This window comes from Apium graveolens, chromosome 3 (genome assembly GCF_009905375.1).
Source record: "Apium graveolens cultivar Ventura chromosome 3, ASM990537v1, whole genome shotgun sequence".
In the NCBI taxonomy this organism is placed as follows: Eukaryota; Viridiplantae; Streptophyta; class Magnoliopsida; order Apiales; family Apiaceae; genus Apium; species Apium graveolens.
In genome coordinates, this window is record NC_133649.1 from 94,768,749 (window position 1) to 94,795,828 (window position 27,080).

Consider the following 27,080-nt stretch of genomic DNA (forward strand, 5'->3'; position numbering starts at 1 on the left):
ACTCTGATTCTTTTGATGGAAGCATGAACTTAGGGGGAGATGAAGGCCCAAGTTCTATTCCAGAGTTACCTGAATGGGCATTGACAAAGAAGTCTACACCAGGGCATTTCAATGTATCCTTAGTCAAACAAATCATGGCTATCCAAAAGGCAATTCAGGAAACTTCAAATGCTTGTACCAAGGCTATTCTTCAATCCCACTAAACTATAACAATTAAGATAGAATCTAAGTATGGATGAACTCAAGAAGGATATAGCTGACTTGAAGTCCTACAATACTGAGAAGCTGGATTCAATCATGCCCCTTGGTACCATACATGAACTGTTACTGAGACTGAGAAGAGAATCAGATGCTGAAAAGAAGATGGCCAAATTGGAGGAAAGAGTTCAAGTTATTGAAAACTCTATGGTCACCATTCTTCATAATCAACAGTCTCAGACTAGTCTTCTAATGCAACTGGCTAAAGCACAGGGGTTGACCCCTCTTCTTGATGATAACAAAAAGGGGGAGAATAAAGGGGAAGGGGAAGGGGAGCCATCTACACATATACAAATATCAAAAGTGCTAGTTCCAGCCATCACTACTTCTCCAACACTTCAAATCAAAGGAAAGCTTGATGGAATTGATCTAATCCAGCTAGCAGCAGCTGAGATGAAGGTGAAAGAGCAAAGGAGAAGAATTGATGAAAGGATGCAACAAGTGTTTGGCTCTACAACTACAAAATCCTTATCTGTGAAACATAGCACAAAAGTTGAGCCAATCATTATGGAGCACAAGCTAGTAAGGAGGAATAAGGTTGGAGAAACTTCTTTCAGGAACCTGAAGCCCATGGTACTCAAGCCAACCACTAGATTCAACAAGGACTCTACAAAGAACCCTCTAAGCTTTGATCAACTAAAAGAAGTGGATTTTCCTCTTCCAAAGCCTGATGAAGACAAAGTTTTGGGTGGTAACATCATAAAGCACAAAGAGACCAAGGATGTAGTGGAAAGAATGAATATGGCTATCATCTATAGAGAGGGAAAGAGTATCTGTGTGATACAAGGACATCCCAAATTCTCAATAGCCAAGAGGGAAGAAACCATGAGGTTAAAGGAAGAAGCTAAAAAGCTGAAGGCTGACAAAAGAGCACAAGCAAAGCTTGAAAAACAGCTAAAGTCAAGTCAAATTGAAGAAAAGAAGAAGATTGAAGACAAGAGTGAAGAAGATAAGACTGAAAACATAAATATGGATATGGGGAATATGGTTGGCGAGAGTGTGGAGGAAAGATGTGAGGAAAGAAAGGAATGGTAGAAAGGGAACAGAAAGAAGGTCAAGGAAAAAAGGAAGAGTGGAGATGACACTGAGGAAACCCAATCAAAATCTAAACCACTACCTTCTATTCCTGAACCTATTGTGGTTGATCCCAATATAAATATCCATGGTGAAACAATCATCCCTGAAGAGGAACCTATTGATTGGGATACCATTAAATTGCCTACCTTCTTAACTACTTCTCCACCACCAAAGAAACTGAAAAGAAAATCCAAATCAACACCTCCTCTAACCTCAAGTAAATTCACTCGGAAACATAAACCTAAGCCTAAGCCACAAGCCTCAAAGGATGATTATGTTCACATTTGTGACATAAAAGAACATACAGATATTGAACTCTTCCTGGATGAGCTGGAGGAAGTAAGGTGAATAAATGCCTATAGACAGCTACCATAAAGGCTAGTGTTCAAGTATAAAGGAAGTGTGGAAAGGACTTGGCCTCTTCAAATAATTCTAAGTGAGGGCTATTCTACCTTGATTAGAGTCTACTCAGCTATCAAAAGGGATACTGGCTTTACCAGGACTGCCAAAACTGAGATTCTCAACAAGATTGCCAGCATAAGGAAGAATTGGTGGGAGTCAAATTCCTTGCCTAGAACATTACTCATCCCTGAGCATGGAATTACAATTCATAAATCACCTCATTGGTTGATGGAGTTCAGAGACAATAAAGGAGTCAGAAGATTTTTCAGACTTGAAGACCAGCTTAAAATTGCTAGTAATGAAGCTCTCAAGGACATGCAATCTAAGTTGGATATCAGTGAAGAAGATGAAGCTGAATTATACAGACAACTCCAACTCCAAGTAGAGGAAAATGACAGGAGGCTAGGGAAGAAAGCAAGGGAACAAAGGAAAAGAAAATGATTTGCTCAGACTGAAGGAGCACCCTTGGAAACACTGTAAATCTTCAATTCTATCTCAGTACATACACTTTTGCAGCACTTTTGAATTTCTACTTGGTTTCAACTCATATATTTGTTAAGTGTTTTGTTATCATCAAGTTAACCCTGAATTTATGCCTACAATTCTAGTAGACATAAATAGGGGGAGATTGTTAGGAATATATGTATTAGTTTGATGATAAGTTAAACAAAACACTTAAGTAGAAATCTAGTATTTGTAGCCTCAACGGATTAGACCACTTTGGCTATCCGTTGATGAGTAGCTTTACTTAGAAATAAGTTTAGTATTGTAGCACATTTCAGTCTCTGTATTTAAGTTATAATTCTTAGAAGTTGTGGGAAAGTTATAAGTCATGTTGACTACTAGTGGATATACAAATAGGAGGGCTAATTGTAATATTTCATGCCTTGTAATTTTGTATAAATGAAGTAGTATCAACTAATAGATTAGAGGCCTTCAACGGAAGAGAAACAAAGTTTCAACGGATGTCTCTAAAGCTTCAATGGATAACATCCATCAACGGATGAGTGCATCAACGGATAAAGCTTCAACTGTTAAAGCATCAACGGATGTCACTAAAGCCATAAATGGATGAAAGCTTCAACGGATGCTCAGTTCCATAGCAGTTGATAGTGACAATTCATAAGCTGACAGAGGCACATGGGTTGACAGAGACAATTGGAATATGGTAGCCTCTTGGAGGAATCAAGAAAAAGCAGCATTTCCATTCTGGTGCAAACAAGGAAGTATTCAAAGATTCACAGATTATCTTAGATTGCATTAGATAGAGAAATGAAGAAGAAACATGTGAAGAACTATCTTATAATTGTATTTTATCTTTGTCTTCACTTGTAAACTTGGTGATATATAAACCAAGTTGCAGCTAGTAATTAGATGTGAATTTTCCAGAGTTGTTTAGAAAAACATAGAGAGAAAATCATCTAGTTTGTACTAGAAAGCAATTGTGATCAATTCTTTGTATCACAGATTTTCTAAAATACACATCTCTGGTGGAACAACAAATCCACCAGAAAAGTTTTTAAAGCCTTTGTGTTCTTTACATTTGTGTCTTGAATATACATCTGTCTGCACCTGCTCAAAGCAATTCACACACATCTGTTCATCATACACTCAGCTTTTGAAACTGCTCAAAACTTGAAAAAGTTTTGAGATTTACATTCAACCCCCCTTCTGTAAATCTCATTGTTAGTTCCTTGGGAATAACAATTTGTCTTAGACGTATATTATTTTTTTTAATCCAATTACAATTAAAAAAAAACAAATTGCAAAATATATATAATCCGGCTCCAAATAAAGAAAACGATAGCAATTGTATATTGGAAACTATTACAAATTTAGCATGGGAAGATGAGTGAACATATATAACAAAAGGACACATAATAATCTGTTAAAGTCGAAGGACCATTAGTAATGTGTATAGTGAGAATATTATGCCGTAAAATACAAAATTTAAAACTTAATAACAGAATATTAAGAAATTAAAAATCTTGAATAAATAGTAATATTTATAATCTGTAATAAGGGCATATTTAGTGAAATAAATTTTTTGTAAAAAAAACACGAATTGTCAACTTCTATGTTAAGATTGCAGCATATTGTTTTAACAAAGAATCGTAGTTTTTTTGTTATTCTTATATGGGCATAATATTGCGATGATATTATGGCGTAGAAAATAAAAGTTAAAACTTATTCTGCATATTAATTAGCTCGAAGTAATCAGTAGTAAGAGCATATAAATTCTCAAAAAAACTACAAAATATAGTTTACATCGAATCTTAAGGGAGGAGAATTTTAAGAGCCTGTCACTTAAATGCTGCTTTAACTTCCGTTCACATGGTTTGCTGACTATTGCGTGAGCCCGTAATGTTTATCCAGTGCGCACTCGAAGAGTAGCGGCTGCGGGATACCTACAATAAAAAGATATGTACAAAAATTTGATAACAATATTTTAGTTCAAAATAATTTGTTGATCATTAATTAATTGAAATATCTATGTTTATTTTAGATGTCTATTATTATTTTTAATCAAATTACACTTACAAAACATCTTATTGCAAAAGATATATAATCTGGCAAAGAATTAAAAAAATATCAATTTTATTATTAGCATGTGAAGATGAGTGAACATGTATAACAAAATGACACATAATACTCTATTACGAATTCTGATTATTTGAACTGTGTATTGTGAATATATAATGGCGTAAAATACAGAACTTAAAACTTAATAATATAATATTGAGAAATTAAGATTCTCGAATAAATAGTATTGTTTATAAGCCGTAATAAGGACATATTCAGTTAAATAAACTTATTGGGAAAAATAATTCACGAATTATTAACTTTTATGATAAGATTGTAGCATATTGTTCTAAAAATAATAAATATTTTTTTGTTGGTAGATAAATGATATTTACTTGCTCTTTTAAATGTTATTTTTAAATTTTTAACATATTCATAATTATGTAACTAAATTATGTAATCTTACTTAATATTCATAATTATGTAATAACTTATAATTCTTTTATTACAACTTTCCAACTAATTAAACACAAATCATAATTACACATAGAGATGCGTGCTAGTTAACTTTTTAGTGCTTCAATAGTTTTTGGTATTTTGATCAAAATAAACCCTTGCATGCAAAGCCCCATTCAAAGTGAATACTACAACTAAACCACAATCCAACATCGGCTGATAACTTTTCCATCGGATCATTCAACAGTTGTCATGGAGGTATGTTTCTACTCTATCCTTCAATTGGGAACTTGATGATTGAATATCAATATCCAATAGATGTTTACTGTCTTCGATTTGTTCAATCTTGCTCATGTTAATATACAAATATGTATAGTGAATAGCCTACATTTATGATTCTATGAAAATAGTTTTTAAGATTAGTTTAGGATTGACAATGTAATCTCGTGATAACATTGTGTATCGATTAATATTGGGTATTTTTTCATATAGTATTGTCATATTGTATGTTGACTTATATGGTGAAAAATCAATCTAATTCTTTTAACTATGTCGTTGGTAGTCTTAATCTGTTTTGGGTAACAGTGTATGTTGTGATTTTGGTTATATTGGTTTACTACTGGGACAGTCATTGTAGATATTCAACTCTGGTATATTGATTTGTAATAGTATATGCCATGATTGTACTAAGAGATGTTTAGCATTGTGGCTGGACTTTGCATCTGACCTGATTCACAGTATCAAGAGCTACTTCAATATTCTGTAATCTATTAACAAAATGATCACGCTTAGGATTAGAAGCAAAAAATACAATAACATTACAATTGTTGCATTGCACAGGTCTCGCTAATTTGCCAATTAGACTTAATAATTTGTTGTTACTAATTATACTTATGTATATTATTCCATCTCAGCAGTAAAACTGTGAGCCTGTTAACATTCCGAGCATTCATACTTGAGGTCGATGCCACAATGCAACCTCTCATGGATGAATTGGTATATAACTTACTCAATTGTCCCAATACATGTACTGACTATCATAATTGAGTAAATAAATAAGTATTTGCTTATGTCATTAGAAATTACTACTCTCCATTGTTTCTACATATGGTGAAAATCTTCCTGGTAATGGATTAATAATGCTACCAAATGGCCAATATCTACAATTCTCTTATGAGAAAAATAGGGAAAGCTTAACTGGAGTTGGGGAACTCAACAATTTGTTTAAAAAAGGCATTGGTTGTAAACTTCTTCTTTACTACAAAGGTGAAGGAAATTTCCGGGGTCACATTTTTGATAAGACGGGATGTGAAATAGAGTATATCATACCAGAAAATCCGAATTTCTATTTGGCCAAGCAAGGTAAAAGTTTAATCTAGTCTTCACTATATGGCTGAACATTGCATTATTTTAAGTCATGATTGTAATTATACTTTTTACAAACATGATCAGACAATGTTGCTGGAGCTGGATGGAAGATTTTAGTTGAAGCTAATGAAAATACAATCTATGATGGCTTAGTTGTAAGTTATTTTCTTATAAACTTGTAAAATGCTTTAATCGGGCAAAACTTTCTATTTACATACTTGAAATACATATGATAACTATGTTTTAACTTTTGATGCAGGATATTCCATATTCTTTCGTGGCACGCTTTGGAAAGCATATTCCCGATGTTGTTCTCTACTGTTTCCCTTTGGATACAGTGTTTACAGGTTATTTTTCCAAATATGACAAAAGGTTCTTTGGTCTCTATAAAATTCCAGCATATATTCAACTCAACCTGGGAGATTTTATTGTGTTCACCAACTGGGAAGCTAGTCGGTTTGATGCTGTCATTTTTGACAAATATGGAGTACAAAGGATGTTTGCACATCAAACCCCAAAGCCTGGTGAGAACTCTAATAATAGAAACTCTGTTATACAGTATTGTCATATTAATTGACGATCATTGCTGAACTTACATAAACTATTTTTTGGTTTATACTGAACTGATTGTTTACCTCCATTTAAATACACACATTTAAAGATACAAATGTTCTTTTTATTGATGCAGAAAACGTCCAGGGAAATTAGTTCGGGAATAATGGAATGGAGATGAATTCGATTGAAAACATTTCATGACCATGGTTACGTGTCTACCGATATTCCAGTGTCTTTAACTTATGCTTTCAACAAAGAAATGTAATATTGATACAGTCGCCAATTGTTTTGGCATGGATTTCACTTTAGGATGTATCATTGCAATCATGGCATTTGCCATGTTTGGTACTATTGAATTGTTATAATTTTTATAATTATCGACTGAAGATAATATTGTGCTTATGTATTAATTCCTTGGGTGATTCTATTAAGGTACTTACCTAATCATAGTATCAACTCATGGCCTATGAATTGCACATATGTACTTGCGGTTTAATGAAAGTGGATATAATAACCCACATGTAGATTTAAAAACTATGTGAGTTACACTTTTATTATAACTAATATCTCATGATACTCATAAAAACTATAGTTTCACAATGATGGTTTCAATGACCACAAATTTGGAGACTCGGGGATTTCGTAAGTTATTTGCTGTTATAAACTGACCACATCTAACAACTTTAAGGTTATCTTCCTATGGCATAATTGATTCTGGGCAAAATATGCCCAATTATGTATTCTGCCTAATTTGTAATTGTGGTTTTGACATCACAAAATCTATAACTATATAATTGTTATCTATATCATATCTTTATTTATTGTAACAAAATATTGTATGTCACAATCTATCTTGGACTACATACCAAATTAACTTCATTTACATGTTCAAAACACATATATTACAACACATTCTTCATCTTAGTTTGATCAACAGCAAACAATAATATTTCATTCAACATAAAGTCTAGAAATTATAAAACTTAAACTACCAAATGTTTCAATTTCGTACTAAATTCAATAAAACTGCAAAACATCAATCACAAACATCACCAAGCAAAATCTTGAACAAAAGTAACTGCACTTTGCAATGACCACAACCTGAATTCCATATGTGTGACATGGTTAAACGTTGATTATAAAATTCACCTTCTTCACGGTACTTCTCTTTCACAGTCAACTCACAAAGTGAATACCAAAGCTGTTCACCAAAAGGATTACCTTCAATTCTGTTTATCGGGTCTTTATTCCTTGCATTTGGACAAAATTTATAAAGAGGAAGCAAACTGTCTACATCTGATATGTACCAGTACATATCCTCAAGCAAATGAACAATGTCTAGTAACTTCGATTTAAGATCAACCATTCCAACAATATGAGACATTTCTTCAACAACCTAATCTTTTTCATATGGTCTGTACACGGCTCTAAAAAAGACAAAACTAAAATAAGATGGAAAATGATTACCGGAGAGAAAAGAGAGAGTACGAAGATTATGATCCACATTATTGTGCATGAAAAGCATCGAACCGAGTTATAAAATAATGTTTGCTCAACTTCAAGAGAAATGGCAAAACGAATAAATCCATGGAATTGGTCACGCCTAAATTCTAGATAATGATTATGGTACTGGTATAGAGCATCCCAATTGAACTTCTGCAACACCTCTTTAACTTGGATTCGGCTTGCTTTGGTGAAATAGGCCATCAACAACTTTCCAAACATGTGAAAGCTATCAAGATCGTATATTATGAATGCAAACAATATAGCCATAATATCAGTATCAATGCTGAAAATGTTAAAGTTTGCCATGATATAGTGAAGATAGTGATTTGGTAATGAAGCAGAATTACAATGATAACTGACTATGATAATGTCTAAATGCAACAGTTATATATGTAAATGTGGGCAAACTTGGAGTTCTCCAACTCTGTATAAATATAAAGTGGTTTATGTATTCCAATTAACTGCATTGAATGTGAAGAAAAACTTTTCACTTTCTACTCTACTTTAAAGAGTTATAACTTCAGAAATGTGTAATGATTAAATGGCAGTAAGTTGGATTATTGGAAAAGGGATTGGAAAATACTAACACATCATTATGACTTGTAATAATAAAAATAGTTGCCAAAATATTTTTGCCTTGTGGGAATAAACATAATCATGACTTTATTTGAATAACGTGTCAGTAACAAAATATAGCATTGTAGGTAATCGAAAAAAATAGGAATGGAGAATCCATGTAACATCAAATCAAATATATTTTCACATTCACATATTTACTAAGTACAATAATTATTTACATTGATATATAAAACCCATTTGTACATTATTTTTACATTTTTACATAAGGATTCAGTACTTATATATAATTAACAGGAACAAACACAAATAATTGAACATGCTTAGAAATTCACAACAACACCGTCTTGAACTGGTTCAGGGTTATCAATTTCAACATCTTGAAACCGGGCTTGTGGAGGGCCAATACCTAAATCCATATTAAGAAATTCTTGAATGTTGTCAACAGGTCGGTCCAATGTCTGCAAATCATGGAGATTTTGTCTACCAATAGATGCCAAGCATCTTGCAATAGAGTTCCTTTGGGGATGTACCAAATTAATTTCATAACAAATGTTAGGATCATTAAGACGTGAAAGGATAAATCTGAAAGTGCTCCTAGTATGTGGTGTTAATCCGTCCTCTCTGTAGTACTTGCATTCACGGTAAGCCTGGATATTATCAGTCTCAATGATAACACATTCATACTGGTCTTGATATGCTCTACGCATTCCTATCAAAACAGCCCATAAAGCATTATTCAGATTAGTTAGGCCTGGAATGGTGTCATATGTTAATCTAAGAAGAAAGCCATTTGAATCTCTTACAACAACGTCAATGCCATTTCTATTTTAGCCTTCAGGAGCATTCTGAACAAACTCACTGTGAATATTTATCTTGATCCAAACTTGAGTAGGGAATTCCCATACACGTTCAACATGTTACATGATTACCTGTTTTGTGTTTTTGGTATTCTTACTAAAATGTTTAAAGTCTCAACCATAATGACAGACTTCTATATATAAAAAAAGATATAAAGATGTGACTGTTTGGGAATGGATGTTGAGTTATATTTATAAAACAGTTTTTTTCCTTAATAACTAACTTCAAACAGTTATAACTATATAAGATTAACTACCTGTAACATATATAACTAAAAGCAGGAATCGAAAATTTGGTGTTCCTCTTAACATTGCATTAAACATTAAAAATGTGATTATCCAAAATTATGAATTAAACGACAAACAAAACCAAAGAGCAATCTTCATAGATTATAACATAAAAACAAACTTGAAGTTCACTGTGATAAAGAAATATCATAAATAAAAGCTTAGGAAATTGGATTGCAAGATCAAATGCCGCATCCATGCCACAAAACATATGCACTTCATCACTTCTCATGTAATGTTAGAGCATTTTAATGTAAGATACGCATACGTTAAGAGATTAAATAAAAACTATTATTACTATTTACCATTTTTATCTTCTTACTGACAGATTTGCAAGATCCAGGGGTTTTTGAACTCTCGGCCTGATCAAATGACTATAATGCAAACGTTTAGTCAATAATGTTTAATTATATTCCAAAATATGCAATAATCGTAATTTATGAAAAAATTCTCATACCTCTGACAAATCAAGGGTAGGGAAATCAACATGATTGGATGATTCAGAAGTCGACATGGCATACATGTTTGAATCATACATGTCTTGGGCCTTGATGATAAAATTTTCAGAAACATCTTTGGCTGCATGAACTTCAACAACAACAATAATTTCTTTCTCGTCCATGACATGCAGAAATGCAGGAAACACTTTAGCAACTACCTCTTCCTGTTTTGATAATTAAGTCATTAACATAATTGGTCTGTATTGCAAATAATTTATAATATGGAAACAAATTTTAAAAATGTAGATGATTGAACCTTTGTTTGCTTCAAATAAAGATGTGAAGCGGAACATCCTATGATCCGTTTCACAACACGATCCATGAGAAGAATGCTCCATGAGAACGAATGATCCACAACAACAGCCTTTACACTGAATCTGTGAGTGAAAAAAATTATTAAATAATTCAACATTTCCTAATCCAAAGAAATTGTACCAACTGAATGTTAAATATAAGAAATCATATGTGTCAATACCTTTTTTCAGCAACTGGAAAAGTGCGATTACATTTACTGCATTTAAATCTATTCCCAACTTCAACAACTTATAAATGACATTTGCTACATGAATATGAAAACCAAAGATGTCCTTCCTCCAACTTAGCAATTGTCAAACCACAATACAATTTCTTCTGCAAATGATAATTTTGAGGATAATGTTATAAATGAAAATTATATTGCATATAAATCTAAGATAATGCTCTAAAACTTTTGTCAAAAAAGAATTAACCTCAACACTGCCAGCAACATTGTCAACTAATGTTTTCAGATTTATAAACTCATAAGGAGAGGCCAATGTTAATGCATAGCTATTATCCGCATCATCCCTCGACGGCTTATAGCCTTCAAGTTCAAGCCTACACATTATATAATGTACATATCATATGCAATCTTGACAAAATATGGAAAAGGAGTAAATGTTTATAAGATTGTACCTGTTTCTCATCTCAAGTACACACTCATCATCAAGATTGAAGTACACTTTCGAGGATGCCAAGCTGCTGATTTGAAGCGTATCTAAAGTTTTAAAGCAATATGTATCTTACATAAAATGTAATTTAATATAACCGTGTATAACCTTACTGAAAAATTAGTATATAGCATAAAATACTAAAGATCAAACCGTTGTATGTTCCTAGCTTTACGCTTGTCAAGGTTACAATAACATTTTCCTCATGGTTATATTCCTCATATTGATCACTGACAACTTTCGCCATATCTCCCCATATACCAACCCTGTGCTTGTTGCTAAAATGTAATCAAGTAAACATTTAATTATTTATTGATCAAGGTCCCAAAATTGATAACGACGTAAAAATTAATAAAAAATTGTATGTTGAATTAAAAGAATAACCTTGCATCACAAATCTTGAATCGAACAATATCCCTATCTCCAAACTTAGTGGGGATTTTGCTTACTATAATAAAGTCTTCAACAACTCCAATTATATCTACAATATATAAACTCATGGATTGCAGTCAGAACTTTTATAATAATTGTTAATACAAATAATAATAAGCCAAATTGGAAAGTCGAAGTAACCTATAGCAAATTATGGATTCTCTTTATGACCATATTTTCTGGATTCATCCATCAAATCACCCAAATCCATAAATTTAAATTTATATTTTGGAATCATAACATAATTGGTGCATGGTTGGAAAGTGGTAGCATTTGTAAATCTTATAGATGTGTCTGTAGAAACAGGCTTTAAATTCCCAGAAGCATCCCTAACCATAAACGTGTCAATAATATAAACAGCTCCTTCAACAATATTCGTTCCAATAAGTTTCCAAGTATCAGCAAAAGCAAATGCATGAATATGAGTATTCTGCACATAGTATAAAGTGGAAAAGTATAATCATAAATATCCATTCTAAAAATGTAAACATAATCAATATAGAACGAAATCAACAGATTAGGTAGTTACATCATCATCAAGAAGAATGAGATTCCAGCCTTTCGTTATTCCTGATTCAGAAGACACAGTAGGCCACATTCTTGTAACTCTTGCCTTGATCTTCCAATCTGACCTAGACTTCTCAAGACTTAAAATGTGTTCAAACATGAGGGCTTCCATCTTTGAAAGATTCCGTGAAAATAATTTGTAATTTATATTAAACAGGATGATCTATTATTATAATTTAAAAGTCAAAACTCCTGAGAGAGCTTACATGTTCTATTCTTAATCGAGGTACTGAACTTAGAATATCACACAGACGTGGTGGTCTTTTTGTAGTCCATTACCCTACATTAACGGGAATGATAATTGATGGCATGCTGTTGAATGAAGTGCACGACAAACATATATTGCGAACTTGATCTTTCCCTTTTAATACGTGACATAAGGCCTGTAAAGGGATAATCCAATCAGCCTTTAACTGAATCATAAATATACACTTTGATTGGATAAATTATAAATTTATACGATGAGGATCAATGTGATTGGCTCAGTATCAAGTTAGTTAGATGGATTAGTGGGAACTAATTATACAGCTTTGTTATATACATGCCATTCTTTTTTATTATTTTTAAATACAATAAATTGTTTTTCCAAACGAAATGACATAAAATTATAATAATAAAATCAAATTCAACTGTTAAACAAATCACATACCATGAAATAAGGATTTCAAGTACAAAATACTCATGGTCAAACAATTACAATGAGTTAGTTAAATCAAATATTATCACAATTTAGGAAGGTTGTAGAAAACTTCTTCAAACACAACATTTGATGTTATATTTGTGCTTTTCCCATTATCGTCATCAAAAAGAATATGTAGTCCTTCTGGAGATGTAACACGGGATATTGCAACGTATAACTGACCATGAGAGAATACGGGTCGAGGAAGATATAATCCAACTATGTCCAATGATTGACCTTGGCTCTTGTTCACAGTCATGGAAAAACATATTTGGAGAGGAAATTGTGTTTTTTAAATTCAAATGGCCAATTTGTGTCTGTTGGGACCATATCGATTCTTGGAATTAGATGTTTCGTACCAACTTGAGATCCACAGAGAATTTGACATTCTATACTTTTTTTTTGCAGCCAGTAACTATCATCCTTGTACCATTGCATAGACCCATAATCTGATTTAAATTCCTCATCAACATAACAACAACTCCAACCTTTAGTTTAAACTCATGTTTAGGCATACATGGCATATTTATGGAGTTCAAATACTCAACTGGAAATGATGAATCAAAGTCACTATCGTCAACACCCCTGTCTTCAATTGAATCTTGGCTGAGATAAGTATGCATATTACCCGGAACTCTCTCAAGAATATGTACATTGATGTCATTAACTACAACTTTTGTTGGAGTCAAAATAGATCTCAATCTCAGATACTCCTGTGAATGCAAGTTATTCTGAAAATCTGGATATATAATGACAATTAGGGTTTTAATGGGACTTTTCAAGGGATTCTTGACAACATATTCATCAGGAACTACAAACTCAGTTTCAACATCTGCACGATGAGTATCAATGCATTCAACTTTTCCGTCTCCAATCTCAAGCTTCCATTTACTAAAGTCATCTATTACTTTATTTCTAGCTTCAGAATTATCAGAATGTAACCTCATGTTTCGAGTGAGAAGAAAGACCTTGCAAGATTTCCAAAGCCGAGATTTGTTAAATGATGCATTCACTATTTCAGCCCTTCCAGCCTTAGGCAGACCAGGTAATATCTGTCAAAAATTGCCTCCAAAAACAACTGTAATACCACCAAAGGGTCTTTTTCCTCAGTTCTACATCAACGGCAGCCATTATGTCTCGCAAGCTTCTGTCCACGGCTTCAAATGCATAGTGATGCTGCATTGGAGCTTCATCCTGTATCATAAGACTTGTGTGCTGCATCAACTCTGCAATGTTTGTACCATGTTTTATTCCAGCAATAGAACTCTGATCTAATTTAAGCGGTATTTTAAACCTAGAATGAGCTGTTCAGCCACCAGGAAGAAGTGTAGCAGCAATTCCTGAGCCTGCAACAGGAAGAACAATCTTTCCTTCTGATCAAAAACGTGAACAAAGAGTTTGCCAAAGAAACGTTTTACCGCATCCACCGCTCCCGTAAACAAAAAACATTCCACCTTTATTTCTGTTTACATTATCAACAACTGCATTATATACATCCAGCTGCCTTGAGTTCAAATTTTTATGTGCTTTGTCATGATTAAGTCTCAATTCTTCTTTATTGTAGCTAGTTTCCTCAATAATGAGACGATTGACAAAAGTATGGAAAAATTGTTCGTCAGGAAATGGCATCATATGAAAATCTCTTAAGGACTTACCAATATCATTTAACAACTTTTCAATTTCTGCACAAAAAAATTGTTAAATGTTCCGACATCTAAATAAAAATAATACTACAAAGTAAGAAACGTATTATGTATTTAATACTGATCACATACCTGCTAAAGCATAGTTCTGGATTTCATACTCGGACAGTGTTAAATGAATGTTATCTGAAATCTTACGCCTAATATAAAGAACATCGTCTGACAATGCTGGCCAGTGTTTCTCCCATAGTGCAAGCGGATCAGACACTGAACAATATGCCAGTATGTTAACAAACATAGCCTGAATTTGGGTTGGCATAGCTGAGAATGCATTTTCTTCCAAAGCATCATGCCATTGCTTGTCATTATTCAACAGACCAAGAGCACCACATGCTTCCTTAAATGTATCATATGTAGTTCCATCAATAGTGCGCAACTGAGAGAAAGATAAAGCACCTTTACATCTAAGTAACAACATTCGAAGATACAATAATTCACCAGTTTTTGCATGAACCTCTGCTAACCTCCCAACCATATCACCTCTTTGTCCAAGCTTCTATTTAGCAGTTTTCTATATCCATGTAAATTGGGTGGGAAAGTCAGAATACGTAAAATTTCGAGCTTGTGGAAATTCACTGTTAGCTACAAACCAAGCCTCTAGTTTACTTTTTTTAGAAGTCGCGTTATTGCACACATTCTCCAAATCTGCAGAACTCTGAAAATTCAGGTACTTCTGACCGGGCAAATCTATTGGTAAGCATTCAACACTTGGGGAACGATGGTGAATGTCAAACCCAAAAATCCTCCACGATGCCTCAGATGCACAAACATATCTACCATCAAGAAAATTCTTTACCTCATCCAAATTCTTCACGGATCTTGCAGTTTGTTCACTCCCTGATTTGTTACTTTTCTTCTTCAACAACATTGTAGCAGTGTCATGACCCTTTAAACAGTACTTGAAGAGATATTTCAACGATCTTGAACTGTTGCAAATTTACAGATTTATATGACACTGAAACCGCAACAAAAGATCTCGATTGTATGGAACTACATATTGATTGTCAAGGTTGATCCCTTTTTTGTTGATGACTCTACCAGTGTTACTCCTCCGATAAACAAGAAAACCACAATCGTCAAAATAGGTATTACCATTAAACCTGCAAAATAAAACATTACAGGCGTCGAGACTAATATTAAAATAGACTTATTACAGAACATATGTATCATTCTATTTATTCACACCTCTTTGGGAAATGACGCATGCATTTTCCTTTAACCATACATGGAGATGTGTATAAGTCTTTACCACAGGGTCCATGCATCATGTAGTTTTTAACAGCTTCATATGCTATTGGATCAGAATTCTTATATGGTATTTCAGCAGAAACCAACTGGTCAACCTTTTTAATAGAATTAGGTCTGCTTTCAGGGCTCATCCAGATTAGCATATGCACGTGTGGCAAACCACGCTTCTGGAATTCAATTACATGCATAACTGTGCAAAACATTAGTAAAGAAAATATTAAATCTATGCATGTGTGTAGATATGATTAAAAAAATTAAATGTAAATTTGTCGGTATCCAGTAAAATAAATTTACCTCCTATACACTTTCCAAAGTACTTCTTCTTTTTAATCAAATCTAATAGTTGATCAAGCTTCAGTTTAAACACGCGAGAAACAATATTTGGTGCATCAACATGATCAACATTGGGCAACAATTTAAGCATTTCTTGTATCTCTGGCCACTCTGAGTTGCAAGTCATGGTGAGAAATAAGGATGAATGACCAATTGCACGACATATTGCCAAGGAATCCTTAAAGTATTAAGACATGTATCGTTGGGATCCAGTGAATAAAGCAGGCAGTATAACAGCTTTTCCAACATGCATTGGATCATGGTCTCCTTTACTGAGAGCATCACGCACATAATTATACAAATCAATACGGATGGTAGTTTGATGCGTTCAAACCCAGTCTAATCTATATTGTTCAATGGCAGCAAACTGATTCCACAACATATTGTTGTCACAAATGTCCAGCAAGGTGTGGCGTTAAACCTAAATTAATGAGATGATGGTGAGAATATGCACATAGCCATTATGTATTTTATATTCTAATCATATTGCATACTTCTAATAAATACCTTCAGAAGTGCGTATCATAATCTTGTAACAATAATACTCTCTTAGTGAAACATGCCGCCTCTGTGTTGAGTCAAGATCAAGGTATTCATCATCTAAATTCTCTATTTCAGAATATTTATTGCTTATCAGAGGTATACGTTTATGATAACCCTCGGTTCCCCAAGGAAACAGTAGTGGATATTGCAACTGCATGAAATTTGGATCTGTTTCATATATCCTCTTCAATCCTTCTTGTTTGGAATTCACAACCGTGTCTCTAAAACCACCGGTATCCGTATCATCACTAACAATGAAAGCAGCAACTTCATCAGATGGAGTAATATGGTTTGGTCTATCGCTAGAAGATTGGGATGATATGAGGACTAACTTAAACTCATCCAGCTCTTCATTTTCAAATCGATTCTGAGCCATGCGAAAAGCTTTGATTAACTCATTGTTCTTGTCTAATATACCTAAAAGTTCCTCGACAATATCTGGATCAACATTGTCAGAAGCACCTCACATTGTATTGATTCTAATTTCAACCTCATTCTGCGTGTCGTATATGTAGAGCTGGCAGAATTTGGGTGAAGATCCATCTAATTGTACTAAACTCCCAACCAAATGATAGTTTTGACCTTATAAGGGAAAATAATACGGAGAGCTACCTCTGTTTATTGAGTTATCAATCTTACCACCGATGGAAGTGAATTGGAACATGCAGTTGTACACTCTTATGTACTGTTTAAAATGCCTCGATTTCTCACCACCAAGTAACAAAGAAGCTAGTGGTTCTGGTGGCGGCCTTTCTTTTGGAAAATGTATCTGACCATTATGACAACACATAGAAAATGTGGGCTCTTTACGCGGACATGATTTATTATTACGCTCTTCGTTCCACATAGTAGCACCACATTTATTGCACAACTTTGACGGAGGACCAAGATCCATATATCCACGCCACAAATTCTGATTCAGTATTACCTCTTCCATGTCATCATGATACATATCATCAATTCCAACATCTGAATCACTTGACTCTGAATCCACAAATTCAACCATATTGTCAAAATCTGATATCAAATTCCACTTTTCTGGATATACTTGTTCTTTATCCTTTCCTTTATTCTTTCTTGACTTCAGTTCATGGGGATTATGAAAACTTGTATGTAAAGGAGACGTCGCAGGTTGACTCATTTATCCATGTTCAAATATTTTATTAGACTTTGACAATGCATCACCATTATTCATAGAGGATGTACCACTGTCTTTTTCCCATCACTGCTGAAGAGTGAACAAATACTTCAGCATACAAATCAGTGAATGGTAATAAAGGGATCAATTTTTATAAATTCGCATATCAGGAAACATGTAATAACAAAACGTACACATGGGATCTGTAGAAATCTTCTCAATATTAGGTCTTTTTCCTATCACTACTGAAGAGTGAACAAATACTTCAGCATACAAATCAGTGAATGGTAATAATGGGATCAATCCCAGCAAGGTATAATTTTTTATAAATTCGCATATCAAGAAACATGTAATAACAAAACGTACAAATGGGATCTGTATAAATCTTCTCAATATTAGGGCCACGTACCCTGCATTTCTTAGCTGCAACAAAATACACAAATGGATTTTTAATTATTTTCATAATAGTAAAAACATGAAATCTTATAAATGAACATGCATAATCATGTATTAATGTGCATCACACAAAACTTACGTTGTGGTATTGTCTTCCTATTATCAACATTAGGACCACGTAATCTACATTTCTTAGCTGCAGCAAGAAATAACAATGGATTCTTATTGGTCGTAACAGCAAATAAAACATAAAGTATTACAAATTTTATAAATTAGAAATTTCATAAACTGATTAATAGGTAACACACATGATTCTTCTGAAGGCGTAATCTTTTTTTCTTGGTTATTCGTTGAAACACTGTTATTAATAGCTAAAATATTCTCAATATTGCGACCACGTACTCTACGTTTCACAACTGTAACAAACAACATAATATAATATTAGCAATTTAGTAAACGCAACAGAGCATACAAAAATCTTTATTTCAGTATAAAGTTATAATATAACGTACACGGCAAATTGGTAATATCTGATAGTGTAGCAGGTTGATCCATGCGCTAGCAATTGGAGTGTTATTCTCTTCAACTGTAATCACTGAAATAGGTGATATTTTGTACACTGACAGGCGTGCTATTTGATCCACCAAGAGGTCTCAAACCCATACTTCCGCTCATACGGTTCAAATCTACAACACAAAAAATAGAATAAATAGTCATATAAACATTCCCACTTCTGCACTTTACATTGGTAAAAAAAATCGAAATACATGTGAAGGAAGTCCGGGTGGTTCTATTAGACGAAACATCAGCAACAAAATTAGATGGATTGTGTGGAATGGAATCACGCAATACATTTGTATTACTATTGAATAATGGATGTAAAGGAGACCTAAATCCTACTACAAAATGCATATGAATCATGAGTTCCCAACATTCACTAATATAACAGATAATAAACAAATATAATGGAAAACATACCAGATGATAATGCAGAACCTGGTGACTGTGTATTCGAGACTGTAACATTTGGACTCTGATTTTCTTTTTCAACACGTATGTTTCTACATTTCACAACTGATTCAATGAGACGAATATAAGAACATGTGTTAGGTCACACAACACTGTAGAAGGGGGTTGAATACAGTGTAGAATACAATCAAATCAATTTAAAGCATAAGTAACAGAAAATAGATGTATTCGATATAATAAACTCTGTTACAATGGAATTGTTCTCTCTCAGTGATGAACAAAAATCACGAGAGCTGCTAGGTTACAATTGTATGATCTTCTCGATGATCGTAACGCCTATAGAGTAAACCTATGTCTGTGTTTATATAGACACACAGTTACAAGATAACTTCTAATTGATATAGAATATAATTATGTCTCCTAAAATATATCAACCAGATATCTTATATAATTCTTCTAGTCCTCTAACTCTTTCCATGCATATCTTCTTCTTGTATTAGTCTCGATCTTCTTTCCTGTAAATCAGCTTCCTTCCTTAACTGTAGTCCTCCAGTACTTAAGTTCTGATATTCATCTTCTGATATTATCTTCTGATAATCTAAGTCCTGATATCCTTAAGTCCTGACTTCCAGTAAGTCCTGATTCCAGTAAGAACTAATATTTCCTGTTAGTTAAGATCTAAAAACTAAATATGAAACATATTAGACATGACATCTCAAATATATCCAACAACATGAACTAGATTACAATCTACATACAAAATGTAAGAGGAAGAATGATATTCACCATTAGACTCAGAAACAGGAAAACTTGTGATAGCCTGGAACAGAGAAGATTGTGATTTGAGCCATGATCTGATGAATCTTAGCTATGAATCAAACGTTTCAACCCTACAGACAAAAACATAAAACCATTCAAAATCATATAACACTTAACGTGCATGATAGTTTACAGTTATTCATGATGAAATCAAACCTAAAAGTGATTCCAGTAAGAACTGATATTTCCTGTTAGTTAAGATCTAAAAACTAAACATGAAACATATTAGACATGACATCTCAAATATATCCAATAATCTCCCCCAACTTGTAAATTATGCAAGAATATACAAGTTAATAGATTTGATGATGTCAAAAACATTTAAGTTCAAATGCAATAAGAGTTTAATTAGACTATTAATTATAACTTACAAAACATCCAGCTTTACCAACATCATTGAATCAATCTGAATCCATAATGATTCTTAACAAAATCATTTATCAGATTATCTTCAGCTTTCTTCAGAACTTTAGCTAATTGTGCTTTGACCTGCATCAGTTCTTCTTCCTTACCATCATCAATTTGATAAATAGATGTTCTGAGAGCTTGAATGGATGTTCTTTCAAGTCCATCACCAAGTCTGATAACCTTAGGATGTGAAGAGTTTTCATTATAACATAAGCATTTTCCTTTCAGAATAACTTCCACCTTAGCAGAATTCTTCAGCATAGGAATTTCTCTTCCATCACCTTCAGTAATCATTGGACTGTAATGAGAAGTCTTTGTACCAGAGATTCTGAATAGATCTCTTATAGCCTTCAAAATATATTCTGACCATCTTCTTGTAACATCATATTTTACTTCCAGAAGATAGTGAATATGTTGAAGTTCTCTTATAGACTTCTTTAATACATCAGTATCAGCTAATCTATAAGTCCTTCCATCATTGAGAAATAAGATCAATTTCTCTTTTAGATTCTCCTTATCATGAGCATCTAGTACAACTTGAGCAGACAACACCTTGTCAAGGTGCCTTTGTTTGATTTGTTCATATTGTTTGTCTGTCAATATGAAAGGATCTTTTAGAGTAACCTCTATATCTTCTCTTCAGTCAGAACCTAATCCAGCTCTATCTCTAGGTTGCTTGGCTTTCAACCCAAATATAGCAAGTTGATTAATCATGAGATTGGATTTTAGTTCAACTGGAGTAGCTTTCTTCCATAACAGCTTCTTCTTATCAGCAATTGTCATTTTACCCAAATCAACTTGAGCATTGTCAGTAGTTGATGTCTTGATAGCTTGATCAGAATTTGTTGTTTCTTCTGTACCTTCCTGTCCTTTATTCTGAACAACAACTTGAGCAGTGTCAGAGGTTGTTTTAGAATCTTCATCTATCTTTCTTCTTTTCAGAATTTGAACAGTTTCATCTTCAACAAGATTATCATCAGTTACTTGAACCATTTTACACACTGGTTTCATTAGATCTTGAGAAGTTTTCAAGTCCAGTGACTTGGTTGGTTCATAAATTTTTCCTTTCCCTTTGTCTTTGGGATCACTCTCAGTCTGTGATCTAGTCTTGAACTTTGAAGTTTCAGAATTTGACTTTTCCTTGATCACAATGCCTTTTTCCTTAGGCCTTGGAGGTTTCTTTGCATCAGAAGCTTTAGACTTAGGATTTGTCTTCTCAACAGCAAATCTAGCTTCTTCCTCCTTGAGAGTTTCTAAATCCATTCCTGGATTGTGTTTCAGAAATAATCTTCTTGTTATCTCATCATCAAGTGTCTGGATTTTAGGATCTTTGTAATACACAGTAGTCTGCTTCCCCTTTAACTTCAGAGTTTGCAAAAACTTCTGAGAGTCTTCAGATCCTGACTTAATCAGAATATCAGAACCTGACATCAGACTTTGCTTATCTCCACTTGACTTCAATCTTTGAGCATTCACAGCATCAGAACTTGACTTGTTTTGAATAGAAGATTTTCTTTGAACTTTTCTTTGACCTCTACTCTTTTCAAAGTTTCCCTGGTCATCACCTTCATCATCCTTTTTCTTCAGTTCTTGAGTAGGTGAGCATTTGGACTTAACTACCTTCTCCCCCTTTTTGGCATCATCAGGAAGTAAGAGAAAAAGAAGAAGTTCAACTGAAGATTGGATTTCATCCAATTGAGCTTTCTAAGAAGCTTGATTAGCCAGAACCTCAGCAATTTGGGCATGTTGCTTCTGTTGAGTTTTCTCAATGGTTGCAACTTTTTCAGAAATAGGTCTGATATACCTGTTCTTGTCAAGCTTGATCTGTAGATTGAACTTATCAGCTTGCTCCCTGAGTGTATCAACCTTTTCATGAGTAGAAGTATGTAGACCTTGAAGATGTTTTATAGACTAGAGCTGTGATCTTGAGTTGTGTCTTGAAATCAGCATTTGTGAGCAACTCATCAGCTTTTGCAATATGCTCTGTCAAAATTTTAGAACATGGAATAAAATCTGATTCATTCCACTTCTTGGTCCACTCAACACCTCTGTGAGTATCCTCCCAAGGAATAGGTGCTTCCTTTTCAACAAATTTCTTCACCAATTCTTCCTTGCCCAGAGTAGGTACTGGAGTCTCAACAGAAACACTGTCATTAGAACTTGAGGAAGACTCATTATGTTCTGATAGCTCAATAGTGTGTGAAGCAACTGGAGATTCAGGAATAACATCATCTAAATTCTGATCAGCAGAATTTATCTCCAGAGCTGGTGTCTTTGATGTAGATGGAGCTTCCAGATAAAGAACTTCAGGTATATTCAAATTATGAATATCTATTTCAAAATTATCAGTTTGTTCTTTAGCATCATTTGTAGCTTTAATAGGAGAGACAGGAGGGGTAACAGCTGTGTCATTAGCAGTGTCTTTGGCTTGAGCTTGAAGGGCTTCAATGATAATTGGTTCTTGTAAGATCAGAGATTCATGATCCCCTTCCTCAGCTTCTTCAGTATCTTCTGATATAGCCTTAGCCAAATACCTCCTAGCCTTTATTTTCTTCAATCTCCTTGCCAATGAAGGAGTTGCTTCAGCAGCATCAGAATTTACAGATTTCCTTTTCAAAGTATCAAAACTTTGAGCTGCTTTCTCTTTCTAAGAAGTAACATTCTCAGCTTCAATTATCACAGGTTCAGATGCATGAACTCGTGCTTCAATTATTTCCTCTTCACTCTCAGACTCATCTCTGAGAATCATCTTCCTTCTCTTTTGTGGAGGTTGAGGAACAGACTTTGTCCTCTTAGAAGTTTTGGAGGATAAAGGTCTGGTTGTTTGTGCTGATGGTTGAGAAGTCTGAGGTGTTTGTGTAGAGATGGTAGGTGTTGATGGTTGAGGTTCTGATGGTTGGACATTAGGATATAATGCAATGTATTTAACTGGATCATAGATTATTAAGACTTGTTTGACAGATAAAGGAACTCAGAGGGGTCTTAACACAGTCTTCTTATTATCAGTGGATAATAAGTCATTAAAAGCTCTTTTAGCTAGTCTGAATGATGGAATTAATTCACTAGCTGATTGAGGCTTATCATCACAATAAAAACTATAAATAAGCTGACAGAATCTAGCAAAATAAACAGTATTTCTGTCTTATGTCATCCTATCCCCAATGAAACCTAAGACAACACTTGCATAATCAAAATCAGTTTAATTAATGAGAGCATACCTGATTTGTTGACTGAATATGGGGATTGCATTGAAGTTAGAACATTTGTTTGCAAAAGCCTTGGTAATGCAGTCAAAGAAGAAACTCAATTCCCTCCTTATGTAAGGTCTCTTCAATTTACCCAGCTTTGCCAATGTCTTTTCATACCCAAGATTGGCCATCATATTTTGAAGAACTGGCTCCTCAACAGTAGAGTAAACGCAGTTCTCAGGCAGCTGCTGTGCTTGTCGAACCGTGGCTAATGTCACGACATGCTCATCCTCCCCTGATGAAAAGATAATACTTGGGGACCCTTGAGCACCACCATCATCATATACTCCACTTCTCCAGAACTCCAGCACTTAAGTTCCAGAGACTGCATCAGGTTGGATTAGAGCGTACCCAATATCAGAATTAGCTAGAAAATCCTGAATGAAGTGAAGTTCTGATGGAGCTTCAGCCTTGCTAAGAATGGCGGAGTAGTTGTTAGGAACAAACTTAGCTCCATTGAAAATTACGTCTTTTCGGTACCATCTCTGTAAGAAATTAAGTGAGAAAGAGAGTGTTTGCAAAGTGTTTATTAAAAGTCCTAAAAGAAAATGCTTCAGAGAATATTAGATCGAGAGAGAAAGTAAAAGAGATTAAGAATAGAAAAGTAAGTAAAAGTTTAGAAAATCTTTTAACTCCCATATATATACTTTCTCCACTCAACAGTTATATTTTTTGAAACATGGGATACACTTTACACCTGGCACCGTGTGAACAGTCAATAAACGGTTAGAGCAGGAGTTAATGAGCACGTAAAATAAGCAATAATTACCGTACACATGCAGTATTTCAGGACATACACGTTAACCACTAACCTATAATGATTGTGACTATTTTTTATCTCACCCAAATTCATTCTGATTTAAATATGACTGTTTCATATTTTACCACAAATAAGTTAAGTAAAGAAAAATGCCACGTAAGCATCAAAGATTCCATCAGGATTTAATATCAGAACTTAACTTATATCATATTTTAACAGTCATAAGAACATGGCTTCTGTACTCAAAAAGTGAATATCTTTTTCTGTGATTCTTCATACAAATACTGACTTGTTTTCTTCAGAGTTTAATCATCAGAACTTCCATCAGAACCTGTCCTCAGAATTTATGCAAATGACACTTAACTGTTTGTCAAAAACAACTTAATCACCACAGTAATTTTCATCATTCATATGGAGTGAAAGTGTATGCGTTCTGCAAAATATCAGATAAAGATTAAAGTCTGATCAACTTCAGTACATCTTATAAATAAGGCATAACTCAGAAAAATGCTTAAAATTTGTCATCAATCATGATGTCTACTATAGAACAAATTTATGCATGAGTCCACCTCAACTGTTTGTGCTCATTTTATGCATCTTTTGAAATTCCTTTTTACAGTGGCTTCTCAGTGTAAGTGAGTCACGACTGCTTATCAGAATTTATGTTGTTAGCAGAGTATTTCTCCAGTAATCATAGAGTGTGAAAAGTCACCAAGAAATTTTTTGCTTTTCTAATGCATATTACTTAATACCAGTAATGCACTTGGGTCTTCCCTTCCACATTTTTACTCTAGATCTCAAAGGAGTACCTGACTTCTATTCTTTTCTTTTCTTTTGATAAGTGAGGCTTACCAGGCACTTAGTTCATTCTTAACATTTACTGACATCAGAATTTGACAGATTAGAAATAAGAATCTAGTCTGTGACTTAGTAATAAGATACACAAAGTAAACTTGACAAAGCTAAATATCAGAATATGCTTGTGTTAATGAGTTTCCACATAAACAACTAATTCAAACATGGGATTTCTAGTATGTTAAAGACTACTAGGTTAGCATCTAGCACAGTTATCCTCATTGGATTGAATAGCCACAAAACATTCAAAACACTTATCAGAGTATATAAATCCACATCATATAACAATCAGCATTTAATAATTTTCAAATTAAGCACAGATTACATATAGATAATATAATTTGTAAACACTGATCATAAAGTTTGATGCATGATAACAAAAACTAAGCAGATTTAGAGAAAGAACCTGAAACCATTCCAAGTTCATTTACCAATCTTATAAAAGTAGCTTCACATAGTGGTTTTGTGAAGATATCTGCTAGCTGTTGATCTGTTGGAACAAAATGCAATTCCACTATACCTTCATCCACATGTTCCCTAATGAAATGGTACCTAATGCTGATGTGCTTTGTCATTGAGTGTTGAACTGGATTACCTATCATAGCAATAGCACTTTGATTATCACAGTAAATAGGGATTTTAGAAAATTCTAACCCATAATCCGGTAACTGATTCTTCATCCAAAGAATCTTTGCACAACAGCTTCCTGAAGCAATATATTCTGCTTCTGCAGTTGATGTGGAAATTGACTTTTATTTCTTGCTAAACCAAGAAACCAATCTGCCTCCAAGAAATTGGCAGCTTCCACTAGTCCTTTTTCTGTCTATTTTGCATCCTGCAAAATCTGCATATGAGTAACCAATTAGCTTAAAATCTGATTCCCTAGGATACCACAATCCTAGATCAGCTGTACCTTTAAGGTACTTGAAAATTCTTTTCACATCTAATAAGTGAGGTTCTCTTGGATCAGCCTGAAATCTTGCCAGAAAGACAGGTAGCATACATGATATCAGGTGTTACTTGCAGTTAGATAGAGTAAGGAGCCAATCATACCTCTGTAGTTAGTAATATCTATTGATTTACCAGTATCCTTATCTAACTTGGTTGCAGTGGCCATGGGAGTGGATGCAGTTGAACAATCTTGCATTCCAAATTTCTTCAGTAAATTTCTGGTATACTTGGATTGACAGATAAAAGTGCCTTCTTCAGTTTGCTTGACTTGAAGGCCCAGATAATAGCTGAGTTCTCCCATCATACTCATTTAATATCTTGACTGCATTAGCTTTGCAAACTTCTCCCAAAGTTTGGAATTAGTAGAACCAAATATGATATCATCAACATATATCTGCACCAAAAATAAGTCATTTCCATGGTTGAGGTAGACTAAAGTCTTGTCAATTGTGCCTCTGTGAAATCCACTTTCCAGAAGGATTTGAGCTAAAGTCTCATACCATGCTCTTGGAGCTTGCTTAAGGCCATCAAGTGCTTTGTCAAGCCTGTAGACATGATTGGGAAATTTAGGATCTACAAAGCCTGGAGGTTGTTCAACATATACCTCTTCTTCAATTCACCATTGAGAAAAGCACTTTTCACATCCATTTGAAAGATTTTAAACTTCTTGTGAGCACCATAAGCCAAAAAGATC

The 27,080-nt window shown here is 33.9% G+C and overlaps 2 protein-coding genes across 2 annotated transcripts; both read right to left on the bottom strand.

The window, feature by feature from the left end:
* Positions 1-13,404: 13,404 nt before the first annotated feature.
* On the bottom strand, positions 13,405-15,193 carry LOC141714444 (uncharacterized). Its single transcript, XM_074517963.1, has 4 exons — positions 14,791-15,193; positions 14,434-14,697; positions 14,132-14,319; positions 13,405-14,067 (listed from the first exon to the last, which is right to left on the bottom strand). Exons 1-4 carry the CDS (start codon positions 15,191-15,193, stop codon positions 13,405-13,407), a joined length of 1,518 nt encoding a protein of 505 aa, XP_074374064.1.
* Positions 15,194-15,229: 36 nt separating this feature from the next.
* Positions 15,230-17,983, bottom strand: LOC141714445 (uncharacterized). Its single transcript, XM_074517964.1, has 6 exons — positions 17,455-17,983; positions 16,807-17,280; positions 16,261-16,410; positions 15,968-16,156; positions 15,713-15,818; positions 15,230-15,644 (listed from the first exon to the last, which is right to left on the bottom strand). Exons 1-6 carry the CDS (start codon positions 17,981-17,983, stop codon positions 15,230-15,232), a joined length of 1,863 nt encoding a protein of 620 aa, XP_074374065.1.
* Between the last annotated feature and the right edge of the window lie 9,097 nt (positions 17,984-27,080).